The sequence below is a fragment of the Harpia harpyja genome, chromosome 4 (assembly GCF_026419915.1).
Source record: "Harpia harpyja isolate bHarHar1 chromosome 4, bHarHar1 primary haplotype, whole genome shotgun sequence".
Taxonomy (NCBI): Eukaryota; Metazoa; Chordata; class Aves; order Accipitriformes; family Accipitridae; genus Harpia; species Harpia harpyja.
This window is the reverse complement of record NC_068943.1, coordinates 57,140,077-57,154,100: the sequence shown is the minus strand read 5'-3', so window position 1 is coordinate 57,154,100 and position 14,024 is coordinate 57,140,077. Positions and strand designations below refer to the sequence as shown.

General features: G+C 43.5%; 1 protein-coding gene and 1 long non-coding RNA gene across 2 annotated transcripts; one reads left to right on the top strand and one right to left on the bottom strand.

Annotated features, from left to right (window-relative positions):
- The first annotated feature begins 1,471 nt into the window (after positions 1–1,471).
- On the top strand, positions 1,472–4,904 carry LOC128140436 (uncharacterized). The gene is made up of 2 exons (XR_008234733.1): positions 1,472–1,635; positions 2,867–4,904. It is a non-coding gene; the product is annotated as an uncharacterized LOC128140436 (long non-coding RNA).
- A 123-nt stretch (positions 4,905–5,027) lies between these two features.
- On the bottom strand, positions 5,028–13,601 carry PROKR1 (prokineticin receptor 1). The gene is made up of 3 exons (XM_052784142.1): positions 13,416–13,601; positions 11,229–11,905; positions 5,028–7,199 (listed from the first exon to the last, which is right to left on the bottom strand). The coding sequence occupies exons 2-3, from the start codon at positions 11,723–11,725 to the stop codon at positions 6,503–6,505; spliced, it is 1,194 nt and encodes a 397-aa protein (XP_052640102.1). The 5' UTR covers positions 11,726–11,905; positions 13,416–13,601; the 3' UTR covers positions 5,028–6,502.
- Between the last annotated feature and the right edge of the window lie 423 nt (positions 13,602–14,024).

Below are 14,024 nucleotides of genomic sequence, written 5' to 3'. Positions count from 1 at the left end.
GGTATGATTCTGTGATTCACTGTGCTGCTGTGGAGGAGTCCTTCAGCATCATGGTGCCCCCGAAGAGTCCATCATAATCACCGCTCCAGAGGAGCCCTGCATCGTGCCTTCCCAGAGGAGCCCTTCATTATGCCGTAGTGGAGGTGCCCTACATCATGCCTCGCCTGGAACACTTGTTCATGCTGCCCCGGAGGAGCCATTCACTGCACCGCCCCGCAGAAGCCCATTATCATCCCCACCCTAGAGGAGCCCTTCATCGCCCTGCCACGGAGGAGTTCATCGTGCTGTGTGGCTGTTCTTGCAGACTCTCATTGCACCACCCCGAGGAGCTCTTCACTGTCACGCCGCTCCGGAGGAGCCCTTCAACACCGTGCCGTCATGGCGGATATCTTCATTGCGTCGCGGGGCAGTTTTTGTAGCCATTTAGCATGCTACACCAGAGGAGCCCTTCATCATGTGTGGTGTGTGGTAGGTATTGCGTGGTATGTATTGTATTTTGTGTTGTACTGTGTATTTTTTTAGTTGTGTTTTGTCTTTCGTTATCTTGTATGTCTTGTATGTGTTGTCTCTTATTGTATGGTATGGCATTTATTCTATGGTTTGGTAAGTGTTGTATGGTGTGTGTCATAAGTATCGTATGTGTCTTAAATAATGCCATACATATGCTACAATTATCTGTATTTTACATATAGTATTTTGTATTGTTTTTCATGTATTCTATTTTATGTATTGTATTGCACATCATATTTATGGCACGGCATTTATTGTATTGTGTGTATTGTACGTTATGCATTGTACTGGGTTGCATGGTAGGTATTGTATGGTATGCTATGTACAGTACGGTATCTATGACATTGTATGGTACTTTATGTATTGCATGGCATTGTACGTATTTATTGTATTTTCCATATTGTATTAACCTACATACAACACAATACTTTGAATTATGTGCTGTATGTTTTATTGTATGTGTTGTATTTTATATACTATATTTTGTATTGTATTTTGAGTATTGTATGTATGGTATAAGTTGTCTTTTATTGTGTGGTATGGTATTTATTGTGTTGTATGTATTCTGTTGTGTTGCATTTGTGGTACTTTGTTCTTTGTAGTTTGTAATGTATTGTAGTTGGCATTGTATGTGTTGTGCTGTATGGTACTGTATGTGTGTTTGTATTCTAATGTACGGTATTGTCTTGTATGTATGGTATCACATGGTATTATTTTATATATTGTATTCTATTGTATTTTCTGTTTTATTGTGTACTGCATTTTGTATTGCAGTGCACAAAATGTAGTGCACAAAATAATGCATATTGCATTTTGTATTGTGTATCCTATTGTGTATTTTATTGTATTGTGTATTCTGTGTATTACCTTGCAAGTTACGTATGGTACTGTGCCACACCAGAGCAGTCCATCACCATTCCCGCCCTGGAGGAGCCCTTCACCGTGCTCCCTCGGAGGAGCCCTTCACTGCACTGCCCCAGAGTTCTTTATCATGCTGCCCGGCTCTTCTTGGAGCCCTTCGTTGCACTGCCCCTGAGGAGTCCTTCACTGTGCCACCCGGCTCTTCTTGGACTCCTTCACCCTGCTGTGACAAAAGAGTCCTTCACCACGCCACCAGGCTCTTCTGTGAGTCCTTCACTGCACAACACCAGAGGTGTCTTTCAGAGCACTGCCAGGCTCTTTTTTGTGTCCTTCACAACGCTGCCCCGGGGGGTCCTTCTCCACACCCCCCCAGAGGAGTCCTTCATCATACTGCCCAGCTGTTCTTGGGATTCCTTCTCTACGCCACCCTGCAAGAAGTCTTTCTCTGTGCTGCTTGGCTCTTCTTGGAGTCCTTTATCACACTCTCCTGGAGGTGTCCTTCACCACCCTTCTTTAGGGGGTTGTTCACTGTCTGACTCTTTTGGTTTCTTCATCACCTGGGTTTTCTTTGGAGTGCCTTACCACGCGGCCCTGGAGGTGTCCTTCAGTATCCGGGTTTTTTGGGCGCACTTCCCTGTTTGGCTTTTTCAGAGGCTTCCACCATATGGCTGTTTTTGGGGTGTTTCACCCCATGGATTTTTTTCTTGATTTCTGCAATGTGTGGTGTATACTGGAGAGCTTAACGGTGTTGTCCTGGAGCAGTGCTTCACCACCTGGCTGTTCTGGAGCACTTCAGCACCTGGCTTTTATTGGCGCGCTTCAACGCGCAGCTCTGTTGTAGCTGTTCAGTGCCCTGCTGTCTGGAGCACTTCAATGCATGTCTTTTTTGGAGCTCTCCACCTCCCAGTTGTTTTCAGCACAGATGATATCAAGTGTTTGGAAGGGGGTAGCCCAAGCATCCAGCAAGGGTCACAGCCCTGCTGATACAGACAGCAGAAGTGTTGGTTAAGTGCCTAGGTGCCTGAGTGATGAAAGCTGAAGCACCTGTTGCTACTTGTGGGAGGCATGGCAATCCTGGGAATATCTGCATGCTTCTGTCACCAAGGTGGCTGGTGCAGTTTTCAGGGCTGTGCAGAAGGCATGTGATGCTGTGCTGCAGAGGCAGCAGCTGGAGGGTGCTATTGCCACAGGAAAGGCTGCCAGGCTCAAAGAAGAAAGAGCAGTTAAGTCTGAGCTCCTGAGTGAGTCAGTCAGTCCTCAGGGAAACTTCATGTCCTGGCTATTTTGACCGACCCTGGCCTGGAGTCTTGCAGGTCATCCTCCTTTGGTAGAGGGATGATGTTTGGAGTTTCTTTTCCTGCTATTGCTTTATTGAAATACAAACTTTTTTTTCTCAGTGCCTGTTGCTGAGAATAACTGCTTTTTCTTCTCTTATTTCTCTCTTAGCTGTTTGAGGTCACCATTTTAGTTTCCAGTTACACCTGTTGTTTTTCAGAGAGCCAGTGTGAAGGAGCAGAGACTGGATTTTACCTGCAGTTATCCCTGGAGGAGCTGCTGCAGAAGGAAGCCAGCCTATGGTTTTGGGAGCTGTGCCACAGGACAGCTGAGCAGAAATCTGGCCTGATAGCACCACATTTTTGCTTTTGGCAATAAAGATTGGAGCAAGCCACGACTGAGACGTGGTGGCATCTGGTTTATTTGCTGCATGGTTATCTAAACCCCGCTGACAGCTCTCAGGAAGATATCTCACCCCTACCTGCTCCTCATCCTTAACACATCCCACAGCTCCTGCATGGTGAAGTCCATATTGCTGCTGTGGCAGTGGAGCTAATAGTGGGCAGCTGGCAACCGCGGAGATCTCACTGCAGTTTTTACTGCATTCCAGTGGGTAAGTGCTTGTGCTGGAAGGGGCTGCTTCTCCTCTGCGACAGATGCTGCCTTTGTCCCAGCTTGCGCTTTTCTTTCTCTGTTTAAGCACGGCTCTTGAAGCAGAGCTCTAGGTAGGTGCAGTCCATGTTCAATTTCCTCACTAAATGTTGCAATTCCATGTAGGTGAGAAGGTGCTTCTGCAGGGAGGGGCCGGGCAGGAGGCAGCAGGGTAGCCCCTAGGAAGCCAAGGGAGCACCTGTTGGCACCCATGCTCCCTAGCCTGAGTTGTGTGGGTACAAAAAAGCCTTCCTGTTCTTTTTTCCCTGCACAACTCACTTAAGCTATAGGGAGTGTGGGGTTTGGTCCCCTCTCTTGGCTGCTCTGGCTGGACCGTGGCCTGCCTGCTCCCTGAGGAAGCCACTTGGGTCAGGGCCTGTCCCCGCTGCACACTTCTGCACTTAAAGGGAGTTTTAAAGTGACTTTAAGAGTCTTTTAAATTCTCCATTTAAGTGCAGTCATGGGTGGCAGGCAGGCCCTGGCTAATGGAGGGTGCCATACCTTGTCACTCCCTAGATGAAATGTGTTCTGTGGGGACAAAAAAGCTCCGTGGGGTTTCTGTCCCCATGCAAGGCCCTTGGGCTTGCTGCCCTGGGCTCCTGGTCGCTAGAGATCAGTTTAGGAGCAGACGTTGGTCCCTGAAAGTGAAGCCCGTGACCAGTTTGGGGTGTTTGGAGTTGGTGCAGTTACAGGCTAAGGGTGATGTGACTGCTTGGCTGCTCTGATCAGGGAACAGGGGACTGCTGCCCTTCCTCAGTGGAAATCCCCCTCTTTCTGGGGATGCTGCTCACAACAAATGCAATTGAGGGCAAAGCACAGTTTTTTTCTCCTGCCCTATCCAGTCCTTCAGGCTGAAACACTGCTTTGCTGCTGGGAAGACCTCAAAATGTCAAAATACAGCAATGTTGCGGACCCCAAAACCTAAATCCACAATAGGGGCTGTGGCAGCTGCTGCTTTACTACCCTTCACAGAGACAGGGATGTGGTGATGGCTGAGAACACTGGGCAGGCTGGGCCAGAAGAGCTCTCCTGGAGCTATCAAAGTGATTTCCAGAATTTTAAAGCAATTCTTTCCCCCAATTTTTGTTTGGTACTATATTGCTTGGTGGGGGTTGAGTTTTTTTTTTTAATAACTTAGCCTGAGGTGCATTTCCAGGTGTGGAAAATTGTCAGTCGTTTGGCTTTGTTGCACCAAGAAAAGTCTAGGAAAAATAGGTGGAAGGAGTATTATGACACTCTAATAACAGGTAGTAGTGCTAGCTAATCCCCAATAACTAGTACAGGTTTCAGAAGATAAATGTGGGTGCACAGTTTCAGAAGAAACCATGAGATTTTGGGAGAAAGTACAAGATTAAGCCTCTTGATGATGAAATATTGCAACTCTCTGGTCCTTTGAATTTCTTTGGCAGGCTGGGAAACAAATGGTTTTACTACTTATCCCTATTCAAAAATGTCATTTTGAAGAATGATTTCAGTAATTGTTTTGCCTAACAGAGCAAATTATGAGATCCTCTCCAATGTGTATTTTTTAAAAGCAGTGAACAATGAGAGGATTTGAGCACTTCCATGGATTTGAATATCCTTTTGCCATTAAATTTAATTGGTCAGCCTGGTAGTCCTTCTTTAGCAGAAATGGGATAATTTACATTAGTCACTTAGGTAGGAAAATTATGGCTGAGGGAAAAATATAAAAAAATAATTCACAATGCTGATCTTGACTCCGTGTTTACTGTTTTATTAGCAGGATTTGCTGCTCACTTTAAATTCACGAATAGACAAATTATTTACAAAAGCCACATACTTTAAAACAGGAAGCATTTGTCATCACAATAGAAAAGACTTGATTTCAATACACAAAAATCCATGATATCTTATGTATAGTTTCAATCAGTAGGTATTACTGCTACTGTCACCTGCTTTATCACGATTATCAGTTAAGAAACACCTGTCCTGGAGTTGCACGAAATCAGAATAGTAAAAACAGCACGGGAGGGAGGCAATGCAGAATTCATCTTGAGTTGTTGCCTCACATTTGACCAGACGAGCTACTCAACTCAACCAGTGACTAGCTTGCTGAAGCCTAGAGTCTGTCTCCATTGCTTGCAGAAAGACAGATCGTCTCAAGATCTTTATGCTATTTTGGTCCTACTTGTACTATTTTGAAGGCGTACGCAGACTTGGTAAGTTGTCTAGGCCCCATTCAGCAGGGTGGATTTTTTCCCACTAACATCTTGTACTTTTATATGGGTCCCACTGAAAAACAAGTTGAAACACATGAAATTGCATCTGAACATAAGAAAACACTTTTTTACTGCAAAGGCTGTTAACACTGGCACAGGTGGTCCAGGGAGGCTGTGGTGTCTTCATCCCTGGAGTCAGTCAAAACCCAACTGGACACAATCCTGGGCAACCTGTTATAGCTGACCCTGCCTGAGCAGAGGCCTGGAGTTGGGGGAAGGGAACAGGTCCCTTCAATATGTAGCTGTGCCATTTCCAAATATATAATAAAAGAGTAACACTCTACATAAACTACAGAGTGGAATGTTGATTCTTAGACAACATTCTTAAACAAGTCACAGGAAGAGACCTGAGGTTGTCACTAGGCCATGAAGCAGTATTTAGCTTTTTAGAGAATGTGCCTTTCTTAAGTGTGCTGCACATTGGACAATAGAAAGCTGGTGGTCTGTAGACTTCAAGGAGCTTCATCATGAGGGGTAAACTGAGAGGACGAAGACTGACATGAAGCATAATGGGCTTTTTGCCATCCTTCCTCTTGTGAGCAGAAGGAAAAGGACACCAAAGAGCTTAAAGGTACAAATGATAAGCTCAAAGGGGTTAAGAGATTTCTCTGAAGAAGAAACAAAGAAGCATCATTGCTAGGATCAGCAATCAACTCTTCCATCATTGTAATATGTTTCAATGCATTCATAGACTTTTTTGTTCATCTTAAATTTTAAACAACTCTAAAATGAGTGTCTACCTCTGAAGTTTACAGATGGGTGAACTGAAGCACAGCATCAGTCTGAGTCATGGGATTATACAGCAGTCCAGTGAAAAGAATTCTGGTGGAAATGCATAGGAGGCTGCTTTTTAAGGCCTCTCACCAATGGTGGATATTCCCACAGACAAAGGAGAAGCTTCTGAGGAGGCATTATTTCCTTTTTACCTCCTCTCCAAAATATGTGAGATTAGAACTGCAGAAAATTTATTTCAGTTTTATGCAGTCTACCTCCTCTGTGACCGGCATTGCACTTGTTCTCAGGTCTAAATCTGTGCTAGATTTGCTTCCATTATAAGTTGATTTCCATCTGAGCAACATGATCTTCTTGAAGTATTTCATGGTGTTATTTTTTACAGTTACAAAACACATGGTGTTTATCATGCTGTTACTCATAGCAATGCATTCAACTATGTAAAAGGCAGTAAGATAATGCTTCTCTTTCACAAAGATGGTGGGGAAAAAGTCACGAACAATTGTGAAGCCGTAGAAAGGTGCCCAGCAGAGAACATAGGCAATCAGGATGCACATCAGTACCATAACAGTTTTTCTTCTGCATCGAAGTCTCTTTCTGATCTGTTCCGTCTGAAATCCTGGTACGGTTTTAAACCAAAGCTCCCGGGAGATCCTGGCATAACACAAGGTCATTGTCATCACAGGTGCAACAAATTCAATGCCAAAGATGAAAAGGAAGTATGATTTGTAGTACATCTGCTGGTCAACTGGCCAAATTTGACCACAGAAAATTTTCTCCTGGTTTTTCACTATAAATAACACCGTTTCAGTAGCAAAGTATGCAGATGGGATAGCTACAAGTATGGAGACAATCCAGACCAAGGCGATTAAGAAGGTTGCTGTTTGATAATTCATGCGTGGTTTCAGTGGGTGAACAATGGCCAAATACCTGGAACAGACAAATACATTCAAAATGAAGTCTGAAAACACTATTAGTCAGAACATACTTCAAAATACAAGTGGACAGAATTAGGCAGAAGGAAATTGCTGTCATTTTTAAAGAGAGAGCCTGACAAATTTGTCTATGAGGAGAGTTAAGAAAATTTTCCAAAGTAGCAGCCCAGAGCCGAGTTCCTAAATCTAAGCAGAAACTCTGGAGCGAATGGCTGAAGGGTTTTTTAGGACAGTGGGTACTTAGCAATCTGAAAATCTGAGCATATGTTAAGGTGTCTGAGGATGGATGGTTTTAAGACCTCAGTCTTAAACTCCCACCTGTTAACAAGATCAAACTGAAACAGTTACCATTTTGTATCACAAACCCTTTAACGCAGATCACATGTCTGGCAGTTACGGAAAGACTGGAAGAGGAGAAAGAGAGGGAATATTCCTATTACTGGCAAATATGTTTGCAGGACCTAGCACAATATGCAGGTGATGTCGTATCTAGGTTATGCCATGATACAGCATCTGGAAATTCTTTGGTGGACAGCACATGTTAAAGTGAGAGTTTGAAACATGCAGTAATATACACCTAGTTAGGTGCAGGTAAAAAGACAAACATGTAGAAACATGAAAATTATTTCCCTAGGTAGAGAAATATTTAAATATGCTTTTTTTACCAAGAGGTCAAATATACATAATGGTGTTTTTATTATTTTCTTGGTTATTCCATGGGGTACAAAGAGCTGAAGCTGATGCTGATGAATGGTTACAGGTGAGCATGTTTTCAAGCCACCAACAAAAGACTGTGTATCCATTTTCTGCCCATGGACATTTTTGTTTCATCTGCTGCAGGTGACTATTGCTAATTAATCTTAAATATGCTGTGTTAAGTAACATACCAAACCGTAAAACTTGAGTTACGTATTTGCACTCCTTATGACTGTAAAGCTGCAAGGTGTACCGCAGTGTTCCACAAAGAAGTGTGGAGAAATGGAAGTACATTGCTTGCAAGATTCATCAGTTGCCCTCGATTCAGTTAAAAAGGGGCTAGGACCAAATGGCATTCACTCTGGGTTTTTTTGTTTGGTTGGAGTTTGGGGGTGTTGATTTTTCAAGAAGCCATAGATGTAAGAAGAGCTTACATTAGAGTACACTGTCCCAGAAAGACTAGGATATTTCTGCTAAAAGGAGATTTTTATCACAGACACTCCAGAGCTCCCAGTACAATTGTATTTAACTGAAAGGATTGTTTCAAAAAGTGGCATTTCTCATTCATTCAGAGGCTTTTCTATCTGTATATATTCTATACATTGATAGCATCCACAGGATATATTCATTCTGAAATAAAATGGAAAGTCAGTGGTGCTTTTCATCAGCCAGATCTTGGAAGCAGATGAATTGTTCATCACTCTTAATAGTGCAGGTTAAATGTCAAGGGACAGCAGAATTAGTCAGCGTCATTGTGGAGCTGATAAATTAATATTTTTAGATCAGGTTCTGTGGAAACAAGGTTGTGGGATAATGTATGTGTATGCATTCATAAGTATGCATATCCGCTCAGCGGAACATTTGTCTGCATGGAGTAAATCTCTGCAAGAGAGTCAGGAGGGAGCTTTTGTGGTGGGTTTCCTGATTTTCATTGCTTACCACACTTGGGCTGTTACTGCGGAGTGGTCCTGGAGCATGTGAACTGAGTTCAGATGAAACTGCCCAGGAAGATGTGCTCCAAAAGTGTACATAAAACACACCAAGTGTCCATGGACATTTAGTCCAGGGCACCCAGATAAAGCTAAACCCCCCAAAATATTTACATCATGGACATTGGACCCTTAGCGCGATCTCTTGATCTTCAGATCCTCTCCTTTCATGTTACATTATTTTCTAGCATAGATGTGGCCTTAAATATGTGAAATTCCTATGTTTCATGTGAATAGACATCAAGGAAGATGAAAGAGAATCCTACCTGAGGGAAATCCTGTGGGACAGGCTTACCCTCTCTACACAGGTGAGCCCTTTTAAATGATCTAAACATGGGAAGACTGTTGGGAGCCTATTCTTTTTTGAGTCAGAAGTCAATGACCCACATGACATAACAACCATGGAATGGTTGATTGTTAAATGAACAAGGTGTCTCTCTGTTTACTAGTTCAAAAGCTCACAAAAAAAGGCAGTGAAACCAAAACAGTGTGTTCTTACAACAAACTTCAGTGATTAATCATTTCCAGAATTGTTTTTAAGGATGCATGGGGAGATATGCTAGAAATCTTCTGATTTCTTAGCAGGCATAAGGGCTCAATGACCCATGTTACTTCATCAACCTGGGTTGCACTAGCAGAGCTTTCCAAGAAAATTTTTTAGAAGTTGGTAAGTAATAGAAAATGGTAATGCATACATGATCGTGTTTAGAAGCTTAATCCCAAGTCCTCAGCTGCTGTTCAAAGGTTATTTTCGTTAGACACTTGTTAAGGATTTGTTTCATAGGAGCTGATTGTCCTTTCCCCCACACCAGGCAAAACATCTCTGAACTTCCCCAGAGTCTTTCCACAGACTTCTGTTGACATCAATAACAGCTGAATCAGCTGCACACAAGCTGTATCTATAAAACCATCGGCAGGATTAACTGCTTCTGAGCTGTCTTTTGGATCAGGTACCAAAAACTATGCAACATTAGCCCAGAGCGTAAAATGGCACGTGAGAGAAATTAGAAAAAAAAAAAAGAGAAGCGGGGGGGAATCATACAGTGTACATATGCAGAGGGTGTAGAGAGGTGTATATTGTGTTTGTTAACAAAAGATGACTTGTTGTGATGGCCTTTCTGTAAAGAGTTTACTCTGTTGGTCCTCCGGCTTTCTGTGAGTCAGTCATGTCAGCCTTATGTCAGCATGAAGCTGATCCTCAGCACCTGGGTCCATCAGAATCCATGGTGCATGAGGCTGAGAACAGGAGTCATAAGAAAGAATACAATTAAATTATATTGTTAAAATTCCTGGAGTGAGAGTGGGCATAGAAATATCTCAAGACTGCAGCATAAAGCGGGTAGTATAGCAGGTGAATATCATGTTCTGCTTACGCCATTATGAAGGCTGTAGGAAAATCTCTGCTAAACTGGGTTGATGTAGCATTTTGTCATTTTCTGGACAGTGCCATAAATACAGGTGCCATAAATGACCTGTGGGTCTTTCCTGGCTTGCCACTGTGCCATTCTCAGAGAGGTGTGTGAAGAGAGAGGAGAGTATGAGAGGAGAGTGTTTTCACGGAGAGGAGAGTGCTGGCCACACTTGCCGAGCATCCATGTCTGGGTTGGAGCATCCAGCTAAGACCTCAGTACTATCAAACGGTTAATTTAATGATTGTTGGGTTTTCTCAGTATGGCACGACAGAGAATAAGAACTCTATTTTGCAGGCTAAACAGAAGTCTTATCTTTTACTCTCTTTCACACCAAAACAAAAACTGGGAAAAACACCTTCGAGGGAGAAAGCAATATCCTGTAAGGCAATAACCCTGTTGGAAACTCACCTGTCAAATTCTGTATCACCAGTCAACTGTTTCTGTCACTGAAGACTATTTAGTTCACTGTTTATAGAAAATGTTAGACTTAGAAAAGCTGTGTAGGCCAGTAGTGAAGGTTCCTTAGAGATGTATAGTTTGGGTCAGGATTATATAGTATGGATGAACACCCTCGTCTCTGGGTGTTTCTGATTTGCTTCTCTCTTCCTCCTCTTTCCCTTATTTCATAAATCGTCTCCTACACTTGAATGAAGCATGTTTTTATGAGGAAAAAAAACCTGTTTTACTAAATCAACATTCTTTTTACCTCAAAAGTTCAATCAAGAAATTTCCACTGAGTTTTCTCTGGGGTAATGTCATGACCCCATGTGATTAAATTTTTATGAAACAAGATACCCAGGTCTGTGTGGTACCTACCTGGACATCAGCAAATCCTGTAGAACAGATGAGCATGTTAAAAACCTAGAAATCTGAACAGCCAACCTCAGAAGCTCTGGCCATCTCGTGCAGTCATAGCACCCTACTTACCTGTCAACAGCTATAGCCAGGAGAGCATTGGTAGAAACATAGAGGGAGACGGTCCGTAGGTAGTTGACTGAGGCACAGAGGACATGGCCGTGCTCCCAGGACAGTTGCCGCACCACGTAGTAGTCCATCTCAAAGGGGCAGCACACGATAGCCACAATGAAGTCTGAGATGGCCAGGTTGGCAATCAGCAGGTTGGTGAGGTTTCGTAGCTTCTTGTAGCGGGCGAGAGCAGCAATGAAGATGAAGTTGCCGATGCCACAGACCAGCATGATGCCAACCAGAGCCACCCCGATCACAATCTTGGCTGCAAAGAAGGTGCGGGTTTTGGTCATGTCATCTTCACTGTCCAGTGGCAGGTCGTAATCGCTGTAACTGAAATTGAAAGGGAAGGAGAAGTTTCGCAAGGAGGTTAAATCCCCATTGTGGAGATTGTAGATCGCAGCAAAGTTGAGGTTGACAGTAGCATTTGGGTTATGCTCAGCTTGCTCCATGGCCATGTCTGTCTTCTTTTGACACGTGTGGCTTGGCTGGCCCTTGGTTTTGTGTTAGAATTACCCAGTGTGGCAGGGCACGACAGTGGCAGGTGAGAGACCTCATCCAAAGTTTCCTTTTGAGCAGTGAGTCACCTTGTCTTTGTCCCCATAAGATTATAGAGCAACAGCCTCATTTATCTCCCTCTGTGGGAACAAAAAGAGCAAAAAATGTCCTTAGAGGAAAGTACAGCAAAAATACTGTGCTTGAGGGAAAGCAATAGCCACCTTATTGCCCCACAGCTCTATTGTTGGCTCTGCACAGTGGGAGGAAATACCCTGTGAAAGGATGCTTCTGTTATCATAAAAGCCATTGAGTTGCATAATACACTCTTGTTACACCCAGCAGTTTTATTTACCAATGATGAAATTTTGTCTTCAGCACACAGTGAAATGACAATATAGGAAGAGTGTAAAATCCAGTTTAAACCTCCGCCAGCCTTCAAGCCCACAGTGCTGTCATCCCTGTGCAAAGTAAAAAAACTAAAATGAGATGACAGCTCAGTTTGCTGAAAAGTATCTGATGTGCCTTTTAGACAAAGTTTTTGCTTTATTCTAAGTGTCTCAGTCAGAGAGATGTGGTAGGTGAGAAGGAAAAAAGACTGATGTCCTGGATTCTAAATACATTTCTTAATTAAGTAAGAGTTGCCAAGACCCAAGAAAATAGTGAAGCCAGCACTTTCCTTTTGGCAGCCATTAATTGAGTAGGGGGGCAAATTGTCAGCCAGCATAATCCATTATTGCTTCTCGCAAACCAGTAGAACTCTCCCAATTTGCATAGACAATATTTTGTCCCATGAACCAGTTTGTAGGGCTTTGCTGTGAAGGCAAATCTGCTGTTCACAGGGAGAGTGCTTCCACCAACAGGCTCTTGAGGTGAAAGGGAAAATCTCCCTTAAGCAAGACAAAGTGCCTTGAATTTTTGAAGATGGGGAGGAGCAGGCTTCCTTCTTTGTACTGCCAGTTGTACCAAATGTTAAAAATTGATTTATTTTCCACACTGAGGGAAAAAATCTAATCTGCTCCCTAATTTTGCCTCTATATCAAAATGCTGAGAGGGCTGTCTTCTTGCATCTTCCCGTGCCACATCTGGGAATCCTCACACCACACTCCCAGCTGTCAGGACAGTCCCACCCCATCCCAGAAGAGAATCAGGGGCATTGCTGCTTTTTCTGCTTTGAGAGAGTAGGTCTTCAGAGTGTCAAATGCCTTTGAACAATGTCGATCATGGCTACAAAGGACAATCTGCATAATGGAGCTGTTGCCCCCTTCTTTCCCTAGACCCACCCTCAGCCCCTGATGTACCAACACTTAATAAATTTCTGAGAGAAACTCTCTTGTACAACTTCTGTCTCCACACTGCTTTTCAAACAGAGTTGCAGAACAACAGAATAACAGAAAGCCAAAGCCTGAAACTAAATACCAGTTCATACAATTGACTGCTTTACAAGGCATTCCCACAGCCGCCTGGACATGTGAACATTCATTTAAGAGAAGTACTAAATAAATACTTGGATGCAAAATCTGTATGCTGGTCAAAGCAAGGTGCAGTATCTTTCAGACAGGTTTCCCTGCAAAATACCAAGAGAGCGCTTTAAAATAAATACAGACAACACAACCATCCACAAACTGACATAACACTATCAGCTAACTGTACCTCTCATCTTCTTGGAGGTCTCGGGCACCCTGTGAATAGCCTCCAGGTTTTTCCCCTGCAAATGTGCTGCTGTCACTGGAGCAGAGAAAGGATCACTGAAAGCAGCCAGAGGACTTCGCTGAATGATCATTTCTCTCCCAAGCAGGTTTGCCCTGCTGCTCAGGGGAGGATGGGTCCGCTGTCTCTGTGCATGCATCTAAAGCCTTTTCTCAGTGGGAGGCAACTTGAAGCTGTCCATGCATTTCTGATTTTAAAGAGGCAGTGCAATACGGAGACAATAGAGCACAGCCCTTTTTTTTTTTTTTTTTCTCCTGCTTTAAACCCCCTGAATGCATTGAATTGGCAGAGCAGCTTTGTTACCAAGTCTGAGCAGGACTGTTACCATGCTGAGGAGCACGGAAGGTGTAAGACTCCAGTCTGCACTTGCTCTTTGAGTTTTGTCTGTGCTGGGCAGAAGCTACCTGCACCTGATGTGACACAGAAGCAAAATACAAACCTCCCAGTGGAGAGGAGGGGGAGGAAGGAGGGTGAACTACTTTCCCAGGGACCTTTCTCCGTGGATCTCTCCCTGGCTATTGTCTTTAGGACTGCAGCTGTGGCAGCTCCTGC